Raw genomic sequence first — 13,806 nt, forward strand, 5'->3', positions numbered from 1 at the left:
ATATAAATCTTTGCATCTGGTTGGTTGTGATACCATTAAATAACAAATAATAAAAAAAAAAACATTCCTACCAATATTTTATTTTTGATCTGTCAGCCAAAATGGTTTGCCATTAAGAAAATATAATTTTTATTGCATCTCTTATAAAACATAAATAGATAAACTGACGAATAAACCTAATTAAAAAATCAAGTAAATAAAGATTTATTATAATAACTATAAGTCTATTAATATTTTGTGTATATTATTGAAAAATAAAATTGTTGGAACATTTTGTTGTGTTCTTTGTTTTAACATAACAGGATAAATAAATAGATACACAGATTAATTAATTTTGTGTGTACATCATTAATATAGGCATTAATAGTTGGAATATTCCTTTACGAGCAAAGTATTGTAATATCGGTAACATAATCGTTCCTTATTTAAACTTGAAATACCAAGTCTTAAACGGCAATCATTCGATTTCTATTTCGTACTTTACGTATAAATGCCTGCAATGATCTTTACAATTGGTGTAGTGTATGTATGTACGTACATATACGTTTTTGTGTTAGAGAAGAACTTTGCCAAGAAATAATATACTGTTTAGTATGTTCCTGGTAAATAATATTATATAACGGTAATAATAATAAAATAAAAAATAAAAGTCTACGAAATAAAATATTCAGATAAATTAATTAATATTGTCAATAATTTCAATTAACTTATATTAAATTAGTAAAATATATTATTTTTTTTGCAATTAGTAAACGATATAAACGAAAGTAAGTAATGTGGCATAAATAAAGACTATCTGATTTACGATTATTTTATAACAATTTATGTATATTTTTTACTTTATTTACCTGTTGATTGGTTAAACTTATTTTGGAATAACATCACAGAAGTAATGATTTTGACGGACTACAGGTGAATTTCACAAGAAATACTAAATTAGGTTAGGTATTTTTTTAAAAAATGAATTGAAATTTTGAAGTTAATTACATACAGTGAAATATTGGAAATAAAACCTAGTCAAACAGTTATTTCATTCTTTAGCTTTCTTTTCCTTTCGGCCACCGCAAAAGATCGTCACGACGACCGGTTTTGCGCTGGTCGCATCCAGCGACTTCCAACAACTTCAACTATGTCATCGCTCTACCTAGTGGTGGGCCTGCCCATGTATCGTCTACCGATTCGTGGTCGCCACTTCACCTTCAGCCATCGTCTGTACGATGTGATCTGACCACTGCCACTTCAGACAAACAGTTCTTCTTCTGCATATATACTATTTTCTGATATGATCTCTACGAATAACCCTCCGAATAAACTCCGAGAATAACCCTTTCCATTGCTATCTGGGTAACCTCGAGTCTTCGTGTGAGGCCCATGACAGTCGACATCACTCGGAACACACATTGATTAAAGACCTTTGTCTTCCGAAAGTCACTTATGTCTTATTTCCATCGTTTTATGAACATGACATTTACTAGATGTACATCCGAATAATGTTAGAGTATTCATTGAATTGCAATAATTAATAAAACCTCCTTTCGTAATCTAAGAAATAACGTATATAAAAAAAAGTCTATTGTTATATACGTATAATTAATGCGTTTTATTACACTTATTATAAACGATGAAACAAAGACGATGGCTGACAACAAGTTGGATATCTTTGTTTTACACTCGGTTTGCAGAATCTGATAACAGAATACCGCTGTGTCGTGACTGGACTACGAAATAAGATCGAATGTGTATTACTTTTTTGTTTGAGTTAACTGTTTTTTATGTAAATAAAGGTCAGCACTTAAAAGGATAATATAAAAAAATAATATTCAATCAGTATTACAATTGTACATGTGATTCCATTAGTAAACTACCATATTTTTTATAAATCCTGTCTGTTTTTATCAAGTGATCTGATATCATAGTCATTTGTACATATCCGTTTTGAGCTAAAAAGTTGTAACCTATATACACCTACACACATATATATATATATATATATATATATATATATATATATATATATATATATGGATACTACATATATGGCCATAAAGACCTGTAGAGTTCGACCAAGGATTTCCAGGACGCGTGACCTTCAGCAATAAAGAAAAACGTCCGAGAAATATATATATATATATATATATATATATATATATATATATATATATATATATATATATATATATACTATGTCTCTGGTACATTAAACTGCCGTCAAGTAATGCATCATACACTTTTATAAATGGTTTTCGAAATTTTACATGAAGTAATCCTGTTACTTCATGTAAAATTATTTATTTTTATTATCTCTCCCTGCAGACTTTGTACTGCCAGAAGTTATTGGTATTTCGCATTCGAATAAAACAAATAAATAAAATAGATTTCTTAGTGATTACTTTTACAAGTAGTCCAATTTAAACAGTAAAAATTTTGTTTCTAATTTTAATATAAATACATAATGCACTACTAGAATAGATAAGTGTTAATCTAACTTAAAAAAATTTTAGACTTTTAATTATGCGTTAAAAATTATTATTTTAAAACTAAAGACTCTAAAAAAATAACGTGAGAGAAAAATAATAATATTGTACTTTAACATGAAGCACTATTTAAACAGATAATAAATTCGTTCCCTATATAATTAAAACAACATTAAAATGGAGAAAAGAAAGTTAATTAACACTTTTCCCGAGTTTCCATTACTTTTGCGTCAACACTGTCTCAGATGATATTAAACCATAGTACACTACTAGAACATAGAATATATAAAATAGCAGATGTTGAGAAGGAGAAAGTTTCTCACTGTGACATCGTTTGACATGTAAGCTATTTACTAAAAAAAGTGTCAAGTATTTGTTACGATATGTTTAATAAATTAAATTCATATATATATATATATATAATATTATTTTCAAAGTTTTATTGTTATTTTTTTACGTAAATAAATTCCGTATTTAATCATAATAACATGTCAGAATAAATATTATTCAAATTATTTCACAGTAATTATGAACGTTTAAAAAAAATAGCACAATTCATAGATCACAATAGCAGTTATAATCGATTAACGTGTTGCTAAATCGTCGAAAAGAAAAAATAACTTTCGCTGTCTAAACTTACTTCAAACTCGTTTCAACGGTGGCCGACATTTTGGAACGCGCACAACCGACTCGCGACGCAAGGCAATGGTCACTGGCGGTTTACGCTTCTAATCTTACCAACGCTATGTCGAGATATCTATAGAGCTGCTCGAATTGTTAAAAATCATTAAAAATTTCTTGAACGTACATATTTATTATATTTTTATTAAAAAAAAATTCACTTATAGGCACTTATATTAACACTATTTCAATATTACATACAGCTGAAAAATACTAGCCAGAAACTCAACAGTCAATCAGCATAAAAAAACAATACTTATACGTTCGATTTTTAAATAACATTCAATTTAAATAATTTATATGTGATGACGACGATTAAAAAATATTAAAATTTAAACAGTTAAAAATTTGTTAAAATAGCAGCTTGTCTATGTAAATTATGGAAAAATTACAAAATAATGTTAACATATGTATTGGTAAGGCAAGTGATATCATTCTACGATAAGAAAACTCGTTTTTAATTATATTTTATTCGTAAATGAATAGTTATCGCTTAATTAATAGCCTAATTACTAAATAATTGTATCTTGTTTTCGAAAAAAAAAACAAATATGGTGAAATAATAAAAAGAAGGAAACATAAGAAGTTTATGAAAATATATTAGAAGTATGTGGATCACTTTTACTGTTATTTTTTACCGTATTCGATTCGTATTAACAGATTTAAATAACAAATGTCAATAAACAAAACATTTATCAACATATTGCATAGGTGCTCTTGATAACCTAACGATTAACAAATTATTTAATGAATTTACCCTTACTTAGTTAGTTCAATAATTTCTTTACACGTTTATTTATCTACTAACTTCACGGGAAACGAAAAAAAACACACACAAGATATACTATTGACTCATAAAGAATATCCTAGATCCCAGAGAGCTAGTTCGAAGAATTATACGTCTAAAGTTGCAATGGGTGGATCATATATCTCCAGCAGCTGACGACTATTGGAGTCAAAAGGTTCTTGAGTTGCGACCACAAGTGAGCTGGCCCATGTCTAGATCCGGACCAACAACAATGGTCAATGTCGCGGGAAGTGGCTGGAAGCGGTCAGTGCAAGACCGATCATTAAGAAAAGTATAGGCCTCCTCCAAATATTTGCAGGCCTATACTTTATATTGGACGCTTATCAACTAACAGGATAATGATGATAATGTTGAAGAAATGAATTCAAATCGTAAATATAGCAAGATCATAAAAATACGTAATAAATATATTTTTTGAGTGCATTAAATTTTAAGTTTACATTAAAAAAATTAAACAAAGAAATTTTCAAAAAGCATGTCAAGCTCTATAGATATTCGAAGAGTTTACCCTAACAGTATTGATAAAAGAAATCGCATCGGCAAGAGTCGTGGGAAGATAGCATAGGCTTGTTTACCGTCATTTGCTTCGGTTCGTTTCAGGCTGTCTACGTATATACGTTTATTGTTTACAAACATACGTCATTCTGCAAGATCATTTGGTTTTACGATAACAAAATAAAAAAATAAATACGGAAAATTACGATTTTAAATTTACATAATTTCACTCGTAAGTCATCCATTGCTTAACATAGGCCTTGTAGATTTGCTATAAGATTAGTTGGAATAGGTCTTCTTTCAGCGTGTTTTGAACACCATAACTAGGTTGTATATGGTTGAAAGTTCTACGCTAGGATAACCAGTCTGTGATCCTCGTCTTCAGAGCCTTTAAGAGCTTTACCTAAATTATCATAAAGGAACGAAACAAATTAACAAAATTTCGTAATAAACAATTTTTTTAACTTTTTACTTTTTTAATACCAAGATGATAGTGTTGGTGATACGACAATGTTACGTATACCGGGGATTACTGGTCTCTAATTTTTATTTTATTTTTAATTTTATTTTACTTTATTCGAGATAAACAGAAACAAAAGGCATGAAAAAATACAAACTTAGAAATGTAAAATTAGTTACAATTGTTATATATACTATCTCACTGTGAACATTTAATGAATCAAAGTCAAACAATAATAAAACAACACAAAATCATCACTAAACAGGGATCAATAATCCAGCGCATTCTGCAGAACAGACAGTAATAATTACGAGTCACAGCAAGCTTTCATATTCCAATGAGGTTAAAATTGTATTGTCGAAGGACGAAATCAGGTGAAAATAACAATGCATTAATTGTCTAAGCAGCAACAAAGCCTTGAAAAGTCGATAAGGTTTCCAGGGTTGTTCAACGGTGTAAAGACATTGACTCTTAAAAGAGACGTAACAAAAGCGAAAAGATGCTTCAGGAGAACAGCGTGCCCACTTATATGTCTGTTTTAGAGTAACTCAAGAAAAAGCAAATTAAAATCATTTTTTTTAATTGCACAGAAATAAGCGTCCGTGCATTTGTTTAAACAATTATATTTAGAATTTCCAAGTATTTTCTTATTTGCTCGCTTTTCTGCATTACGGTGTTTAATAAGTTTCTTAAACTATTTTTTAACTTACATCTTATGTTCTTAAATCATTGGTGTTTTGTTTGATTTTATAGAATACACTTTTATACGTTTTATGTAAAACGGCGAACTTAATGTCGAAGGTTTTTTTAACCAATAAACCGTTAACTTTTCCCGGCGTTAATAAAGGCGGGTGAAACAAGTTAATATCATTAAAATAAAAAATTAAAATCTACTAAAAAGGAAAAAAACATTAAACCCAATATGACTATACTAATGTCTACTACTTACTATAATTATATATAAATATTTAAATAGCTGTATATACTATTTATATAAATATAATAATAAAATCGAATTATCGTGATAACTCCGTCAGCTTGTCAAGCAACAGCTTCCCAACCTTCGGTTTAAATGCACAACGATCCCTGATAATCCTTACATCGTGGTGAGCGCATTCTAGAGAAGAATACATTGTATTGCGAAGAAGTGAGTAAAGTCGGTACTACGGAGGGACATCTAAGTAGACGATTGCTTGAGGAGCGAAGTGTTTTTTCGTGTGTACTGGCTACGAAATGAAATTGAGATGTTAAGGAGACAGATGAAGTAGGAGTAAAGAGTAAAGAAGATTTTTACTTATTGCACGCAAAAAATGCCGCTGCCAAACAAGCAGCCATTTCAAGACGCCTTATCATTAAATCAAAATCTTAAATTTTTATGATACTTTAACAACGTTATGTGAAATAAAAATGACGCTTTGGATTGACTTGTTGTCTAGAGTGAATACCTCAATCTCTAACCTAACCTTACCTTACCCAATCTATAGTTTCAAATTGTCTCAGCGAGAGAAAGACGTTCTAGGGTACGACTAAATGACTTCACCTAATTTTACTTTCTCAATATTAATTGATCATCATTATTATTTAACTCAAAACCTCAGATCGATGTTCACAGCTGAACATAGGCTTACATATACCTATGGCTACCTCAAACAAGACCAATTGAAAGCATCCATCACGCAGCGTTCGACAAACTTAATAAGTTCTTCTGTTCACTTCGTGGGTAGATGTCCTGGACGACGCTTGCTGGACTATCGTCTCTGCTTCTGACCCTTAAATTCCAAATGACCATCTGTCCTGTGTGATCAGGTCACTGCCACTTCAATTTCTCAATCCACTTTGTTTTATCGTTTACTTTTGTTCATCTAAAGATATTGCTACTCCTGATACGACCCGAAGGAGAATCTCAAGCAAAGTCTTCTGAATGGTGTATTTATCGATAGAGTTTTCCAAAGAGTTAATTGATAAATTATAAAATATTTGTGAAATGAAATATAAGAACTGCGATATAATGTTTATCATAGCATGTGATCATTTGCAAGCATGGCAAGTCGACATGTGTTATAATAAAACGAATACACGTTTACAGGATGATCAACATATGTAACGATGCATAATTTATACAGGATGATTGGATACGACATACAGGTCTTAAATCAAAAGGTAATATTCAAATCAATATTTCTAATCATCTCGTATAAAATGATCACTCTAAAATATTTTACAACAATTTATTTTTTCGACTGACTTAAATTTTGGCAGTATGAAGTCTGCAATGATAGATGTTAACAAGTTATAATTTTATTACATAGTAATGAGAATTTATAGCTTTATTTATTTATTATTTCTGGAACAAATGACCAATTAGCCTGTATAAACCCCTCGTTTGCGTTCCACACGCTAAGACACGTTTTAAGATATCATTGAAAGATATATAATAGTAACTGCTACGGATAGTATATAAGCGAGTGGAAAACGCGTTATCTTATGACTTGATAATCGGGAGATAAATTACATAATGTGATATCATTCTTGCGTAGTGAGTGTTACAAATGTAACGACATTGCGTGATATGTCACGTACTGGACGAACGCATCTTTCTTAGATCATTTACATATACAATAGACATTCCTAGACTTTTTATAGACAACTTTAAAAATTTATCTGTTTCCTACTGGACCCTCTGCAGCTATTTTTCTATCATATGTCCGAATCTCGACAAAAATGTGAAGATTTAATCCAATTAGGGAAACATATTTTCGAAAAAATGTTACAAAAATATTGGTTAATTAAATAATTGATTATATCTGTGTAGATAATAATAAACATCGATGATCGAAGTTCTGAACGACTATGTATACCTGGAACAAACCGTCCACCTTGGTAAGTCTAACTTCGAGAAAGAGACCACTAGCCGAATCCAACTTAAATGGGTAGCGTTGCTCCGAAACCTCTTTTAGTGCAAAATACTGCAATGTTTGAAGACAAAGATCTTCTTTAACCAATATGTGCTGCCGGTGACGACATATGGATCTTAGACGTGGTCACTTACGATGAACCTCATTGGAAGGCTCAATGTCACCAAGAGAGCAATGGAAAGAAGTGGTCTCGGAGTTTCATGCTCGACAGTAGGTGAGGCACATCGCTCATGTAACCGATGGCAGTCGAGACTTAAAGGTTCTCTAGTGATGACCACGAACCAGTAGACGTGGCATGAATAGGACTCTCTGGGCTTCGAGTGCCGATCTGGAGTTGAAATCAGGGAGGAGTCAATAGCCTCCCTGATAAGCGGAAAGGATACAAGGGAAGAATTCCTCTCTTATTGCAAAAGAATCACACAATATGCAATAGAAAGAAATAAAAGTTAGGCATAGACAACAAATAAAAACTAACAAGACAAGTAAAAAAAATAAAATAATATAAAACTGTGATATAGTCTTGATAAAAATGTGATACAATAAAAATAGAAATTAAAAAAATGTAAAATGAAAAGAGGATGAAAGAAAGGTAAACAGAGCAAAAGGGAAAGAAAGCAGAATTGTGGCATAAAAGAATAGAATGAAAGATTATGTGAAGTATGAAAGTAGAGAATGAAAATAAAAAATAATTATGTGAATAAATGAAATTGCCCACCAAAGATAGGGGTACGAGAGGCCCCCAATAGCGGGGGCCATTAAAAAAAAAAGAATAGGACTCTCATAGGTGAATCGACGACATAGGTTCGCTGGAAGCCGCTGGATGAGGGCAGAGCAGGACAAGTCGTCATGGCAATCTTTAGAGCAGACCTATGCCCAGCAGTGGGAGTCCATCGGCTAAAAAGAAGAAGAATAATTAACATTAATATTTAATATGTGTTATCTTACATGTGCAGCAAGCAGGGGATGTTACAAATTTAATGACTGTTCGTGATACGTCACGTATTGTACGATCGCCTCTTCTTTTAGTATGTACACCGTGTTGTACTCGAGGTACAGGAGGTAGACGTTGAATACTGTAACACATTATAACAAAATGATAATGGTTCGATAGTTAGTGAATTAATATGTGATAAGTTGTTATACGGTGCTGTACGGGAATGATTCATCATTTATTTTAATCATTTTTGTTACTAGGCCTTTCAATAGATGGACCGACGTCGTGTTGAAGATGGCAGGAAGTCTCTAGATGAAAGTAAGACCAGTCATTGCAATGAGGTCTTAAAAGGAGCAAGGCATTCATTGGGCGTCTTTCGGCTGATATAATTATGATATTTATCCACAAACACTCATTAACAGTTACTAATTGTCTTAGAAAAAATTCCAGAAGAACCCAATTTGTTAGAAATGAAGAACTGATTGAGATTCAAAAAATGGTTCTTTTATAATTGTTTTTGTGAACACTTTCACAATAACATTCACACAGTAGTAGAGGGATTCATTCTCAAGGTTTATTATCTTTAAAGAAAATGACTGTAGTCGTTAAGAACCTCAATCAGATTTTAGTATCTACCAGATTGGTTTCTTGTTACACTTTTCTCATAACGGCGTGGCATTTTTATCCTATATGGATAAATGAACATTAATTCATCTATTAGAAAAAGCATTTTTGGCAGATTTAGGTAATGTATGCCAAAAGTAATTTGAAGGTGCAAAAGAAGGTAAAATCATTAATAAATGTTACTTACTTATTACGGAAATGTAGCCGATGTTTTCCATGTAGTCGTTAAATTCAAAGCAGGCAACATCGACGCAAATCGTTACTAAAGTATATGCTAAACTCGCGTAAAAACATTTTTTTTGTAGATTGCTATTTTTCTGTAAAAATAAAATATAACGATGACTATAGTATCTATTTTCGGAGTCTCTTACTGCGCAAAAGCCTGCGCTATCCGGGAAGAAAAGTTAAGTTTCCTCTGACTCCGTGCATAATAGCTACTTTATAAGTACTAAAATTAAGGTTAAGCAGATGTTAGAAGGAGCAGTGGTAGACTAGTGGTAACGGTAAGGTAGAACTAAGACTTGCGAACGTAGGTCGTGAATTCGACTCCTAGTATATAGTATCAATGTAATATAATTCACATTTTGTGCATTAATTATATAGGATTGCCACTGCAGATAAACAAGTTTCCGACGCATGGGCAGCAGCATCATCTGCGTACCAGAATACCACACTGCGTTCTCCAACCCGCTTGCCAAGCGGGTTGGAGAACGCAGTGTGGTATTCTAAAATATATTGTAGATAAATAAATGTCTGGAATAATAAACAAATAACCCATTGCTTTCTCATTGTCATGCTAACATTTTTTTCTTTTCGATTTTATTTTGTTAATTTTAAGCATACACCCGTCACTATATAATTGGTATTGATTTTCCAGGCTTACTATTGTGACATTTGTTTTGTGGTCGATTTTTTTTATTCTTGTCTGACAAACCAACATGTTAAGAATTTTGTAGAATAAGCTATCAAAGGAAAACGCCGTTGGTTGCTTAATAAAATAAAACGAAAAGGGAAAGCAGCTCACTTGTTTCATTAGCCTGCGCCTGTCAATATTAATGCGGCAAATGTGCATAACCTTATTATGATGTTATTAAAGGAAGTTAATAAATGTATAAAATAATAACTTTGTAATATTTCCAATGTTGGGACTAAAATTAAATAACCTTACCTTAGTGCACATTAGTGAATTAAAAAATCTAAAATGTGAAAGCTTCATTTACATAACAGTTTGATTTCAATGTAAACGGCTCACATTTTGCAAAAACACCGTCTATAATTAGTGCCGGGAAAGTGTCCTCAGTGCGTGTTTCCTTAAGAATAATTGTCTACAAAAATATAAAAAAGATAAGTAAACAATAATTAAGGCCAAAATAAACTAAAATAGTGCTTCGTCTTTGATTAATATTTGTGACTTTTAGGACAACGTGTCAGTATACTCGACTGGAAGAATAACTGAGTAATTGAGTAAGGCAGCTGTCGCATTGTTTCCTTCCAGGATGTCTTTTGACATAGTACTGAGGGGCAGCTGTGAGTTCCATAGAAGTTCCGGCGACATTACTTTCTGGTCCCCCTGATACTATAATAATAATAATAATAATAATAATTTCCTGTGTTTTACATACTCTGTGTGATCCAACAAGAACAACAATGTCTTTTCTTTTTTATATTCGTTACACTTTAAGCCCGAATTGAATAACAAATAAATATTATCTGTACCAATGTTCAGATCGTGTTATTTAAATAATCTATCACCCTTACTCGTTTATCGTGCTGTGTTATCTAAAGTTTCCTCGTAATAAGCGACTTATAGACAATAGGTCGCTTTGATTCTTTCTGCGTCGTCACAACAGATCATTTTATCAGTTTTAAGTATTTAAGAGTAATTAGAATACTTTTGATAAAAATTGTTTTCCTTGGATATTCCACTTCCGATAAATTTTCAAAACTATGTATTAAGTTCGTATGTATGTTTTCGTTTAACAAAGGAATAACGAAATAAAATATTTTAAGTTAAAAATTTTAGAGTGAAATTTAACTTTTTTTTTGTAGGCGTTTTTAATGGCCTCCGTTTAGGCTCCGTCAAAGAGAGGCCACTTTTCCCATTATTTTTGGAACACGGATATAAACCTTCCTCTTTTAACCCTCTCTCACTCATCCTTCACAAATTCCCTCATATTTTCTAGGCGTCAACTTAATTCTTTGTAGGCTTTGTATGAATTTTAAAAAGTAACTATTGAGTTTCTTGACAGCCCTTCTTATCAGACCAGCATTCCTAGCTGGTGCTAGCTTTCTCACAGACTGTCTATATTGACCCTTAACAATGTTACAAATAATTGACGAATAAAAAGTACATGTGAATACTCACTTCAACATAAATTAATAACATATTGTTAATATACTAAAAATGCGTTTCCGAAATTCAGATTACTAAATATTACAATAAAGTATAGTTTACTATGTGTCTCTGCTGACTGTACGGACAGAACTATTCCAACGTATTTAGAAAAAAAATAATTTAATATATTTTAGAGTAATCACTTCATACAGGGTGATTGGATATTGGTGATAGTTTTAAATGTTTTTTTGTGACAAATGAGCTATATTTACTCCTTTAATGTTTTTACACATATAACCAATCATACTATATGTTATATGTATTTAAGATGATAGTACGCAAGATATACAATAATTTATTGTTATTTAAAAGTTTTGAACATCTGCTAGTAAACATTGTAGTAGTAAAGAGGTAATTGAAAGAAATAAAAATAAGATTATAATTATTAAAATTAATAAAGGGTCGGGTAAAACTAAAAGAATGTAAAATATTTTTAGAACAGATAAAATGGTACTAAAGATCCATAATAATAAATTAGTTGTAGAATATAATAAAATGTAAGATACAGAAGTCAAAACACAAAATTAGGAAACAGGATATATAATCTGTGATACTTTGAGAACGGAGAAGGAGGATGAAAGGCGACAGTTGAATGAAAATAATGTTTATGTAGTGAAAGATTTAATGATTGATGAAAGAAATAAAGAGCATAGAAGATACCATGAAGGAGGAAAGAGAACGGAAGAGAGAGAGGAACTTCTGAGGAACTTTTTACCCAAAATTGTAACGTCCCTGTCGCACATTAAACAGAGGAAACAAAAAAAATATTGGTAATATAAATATAAGTAAATATAGCATATTCGTAGTAATATTTTAAAAAACTGTTGGTAGTTTGGTGCATCCTTGTGAACCAATTACCGATTATTGTAACATAGCAAATAAATTGTGAACTTAATTGTTTTGATGGATTTGTATGACTTTTTAAATGTACGTATCTGATGTACAGTACATATATATACAGAGCTGATTATATAAACTATGAACTTAAATAATGAAAACATAATTATTAGTGCAATTTTACAATGACTTTTAATGGCCGCATCCGGGGTTTGAATATCACACGTTGTAATTAATTGATCAATACCAGTACATTAGTACATTCCCGTGTACAAACATACATAACACCCTGGTTAAATGCCTTAACTGTTCTACCTCTGATGACTGAAGGAGGCTTTCACCTCGATTTTTCATAATGTACTGAAAAAAATTCTTCCTGGGGATATAATTACATTGCAATTTAGAAATGTTTCAAGATAGATACGTTGGAACCCTTGGCTAACTAAGTTATTTTCAATGTACATCCTAAATCTCTTTTTTCCTTATATCACTCTACACGCGAAAAATTAACAAAATTGATTGAAATATTTATTACTGAACTAAATTATTTCTTAAGGGTTAAAAAATGTTAACCGAATAAAATTATGAGAAGTTAAAAGAAGTGTTTTGGTTATTATGATTTTAAGTCTTTAGGGTCACTTTTACATCTATTTTTTATGGCGCCCGCTGTTGGGCGCCTCTCGTACCCCTAACTAACTTGGGATAGGGACTTTTATTTTTATTTTAATTAATTTTTTTTTCGCTTTACATTATTTTATTTTTGCGCTCTTCTTCCATACATATTAAGATCGTTCATTCTTTTCCTTATTTTCTATATTTCATCTGTCTTGCTCTTTCATTCCATTTTTCCTCTTTTTCGATGCCTTTCATCCATCACCTTATTCCTCAGGTTTTACAAAATTTATTTTTATTTTATTTTACAGAGTTTAATTTATGTACGTGTTACTATTATTTACAATTATTTTTATTTTGTTTACACCTTTACATTTCTTTACTTTACAACTATTTCCAACAATCCTGTATAAACTGATCAGTCTGAAACTATTAGAATGCGAGAGTCTAATTAATTCTGGCAGAACTATGTCGTAACAGATAATAAACAATAATTAATTTTAATACCTGGTAATTTGAATTATGATAACGCTTGCTATATTATTATTTCTGATATCATTGATTATTGGAT

At 31.1% G+C, this 13,806-nt stretch overlaps 1 protein-coding gene across 1 annotated transcript in view; it reads right to left on the reverse strand.

Moving 5' to 3' along the window:
- LOC137930181 (uncharacterized) overlaps positions 1–3,205 on the reverse strand; it is a 36,315-nt gene extending 33,110 nt beyond the window's left edge. Inside the window, exon 1 of the mRNA XM_068773346.1 lies at positions 3,115–3,205. Coding sequence (XP_068629447.1) covers positions 3,115–3,143 — 29 coding nt within the window. The 5' untranslated portion in view covers positions 3,144–3,205. The remainder of the gene's footprint in view (positions 1–3,114) is intronic.
- Between the last annotated feature and the right edge of the window lie 10,601 nt (positions 3,206–13,806).

Source organism: Battus philenor, unplaced genomic scaffold (assembly GCF_028537555.1).
Source record: "Battus philenor isolate CCGP_79_NKW_IND1 unplaced genomic scaffold, ilBatPhil1.0.hap1 SCAF_11, whole genome shotgun sequence".
In the NCBI taxonomy this organism is placed as follows: Eukaryota; Metazoa; Arthropoda; class Insecta; order Lepidoptera; family Papilionidae; genus Battus; species Battus philenor.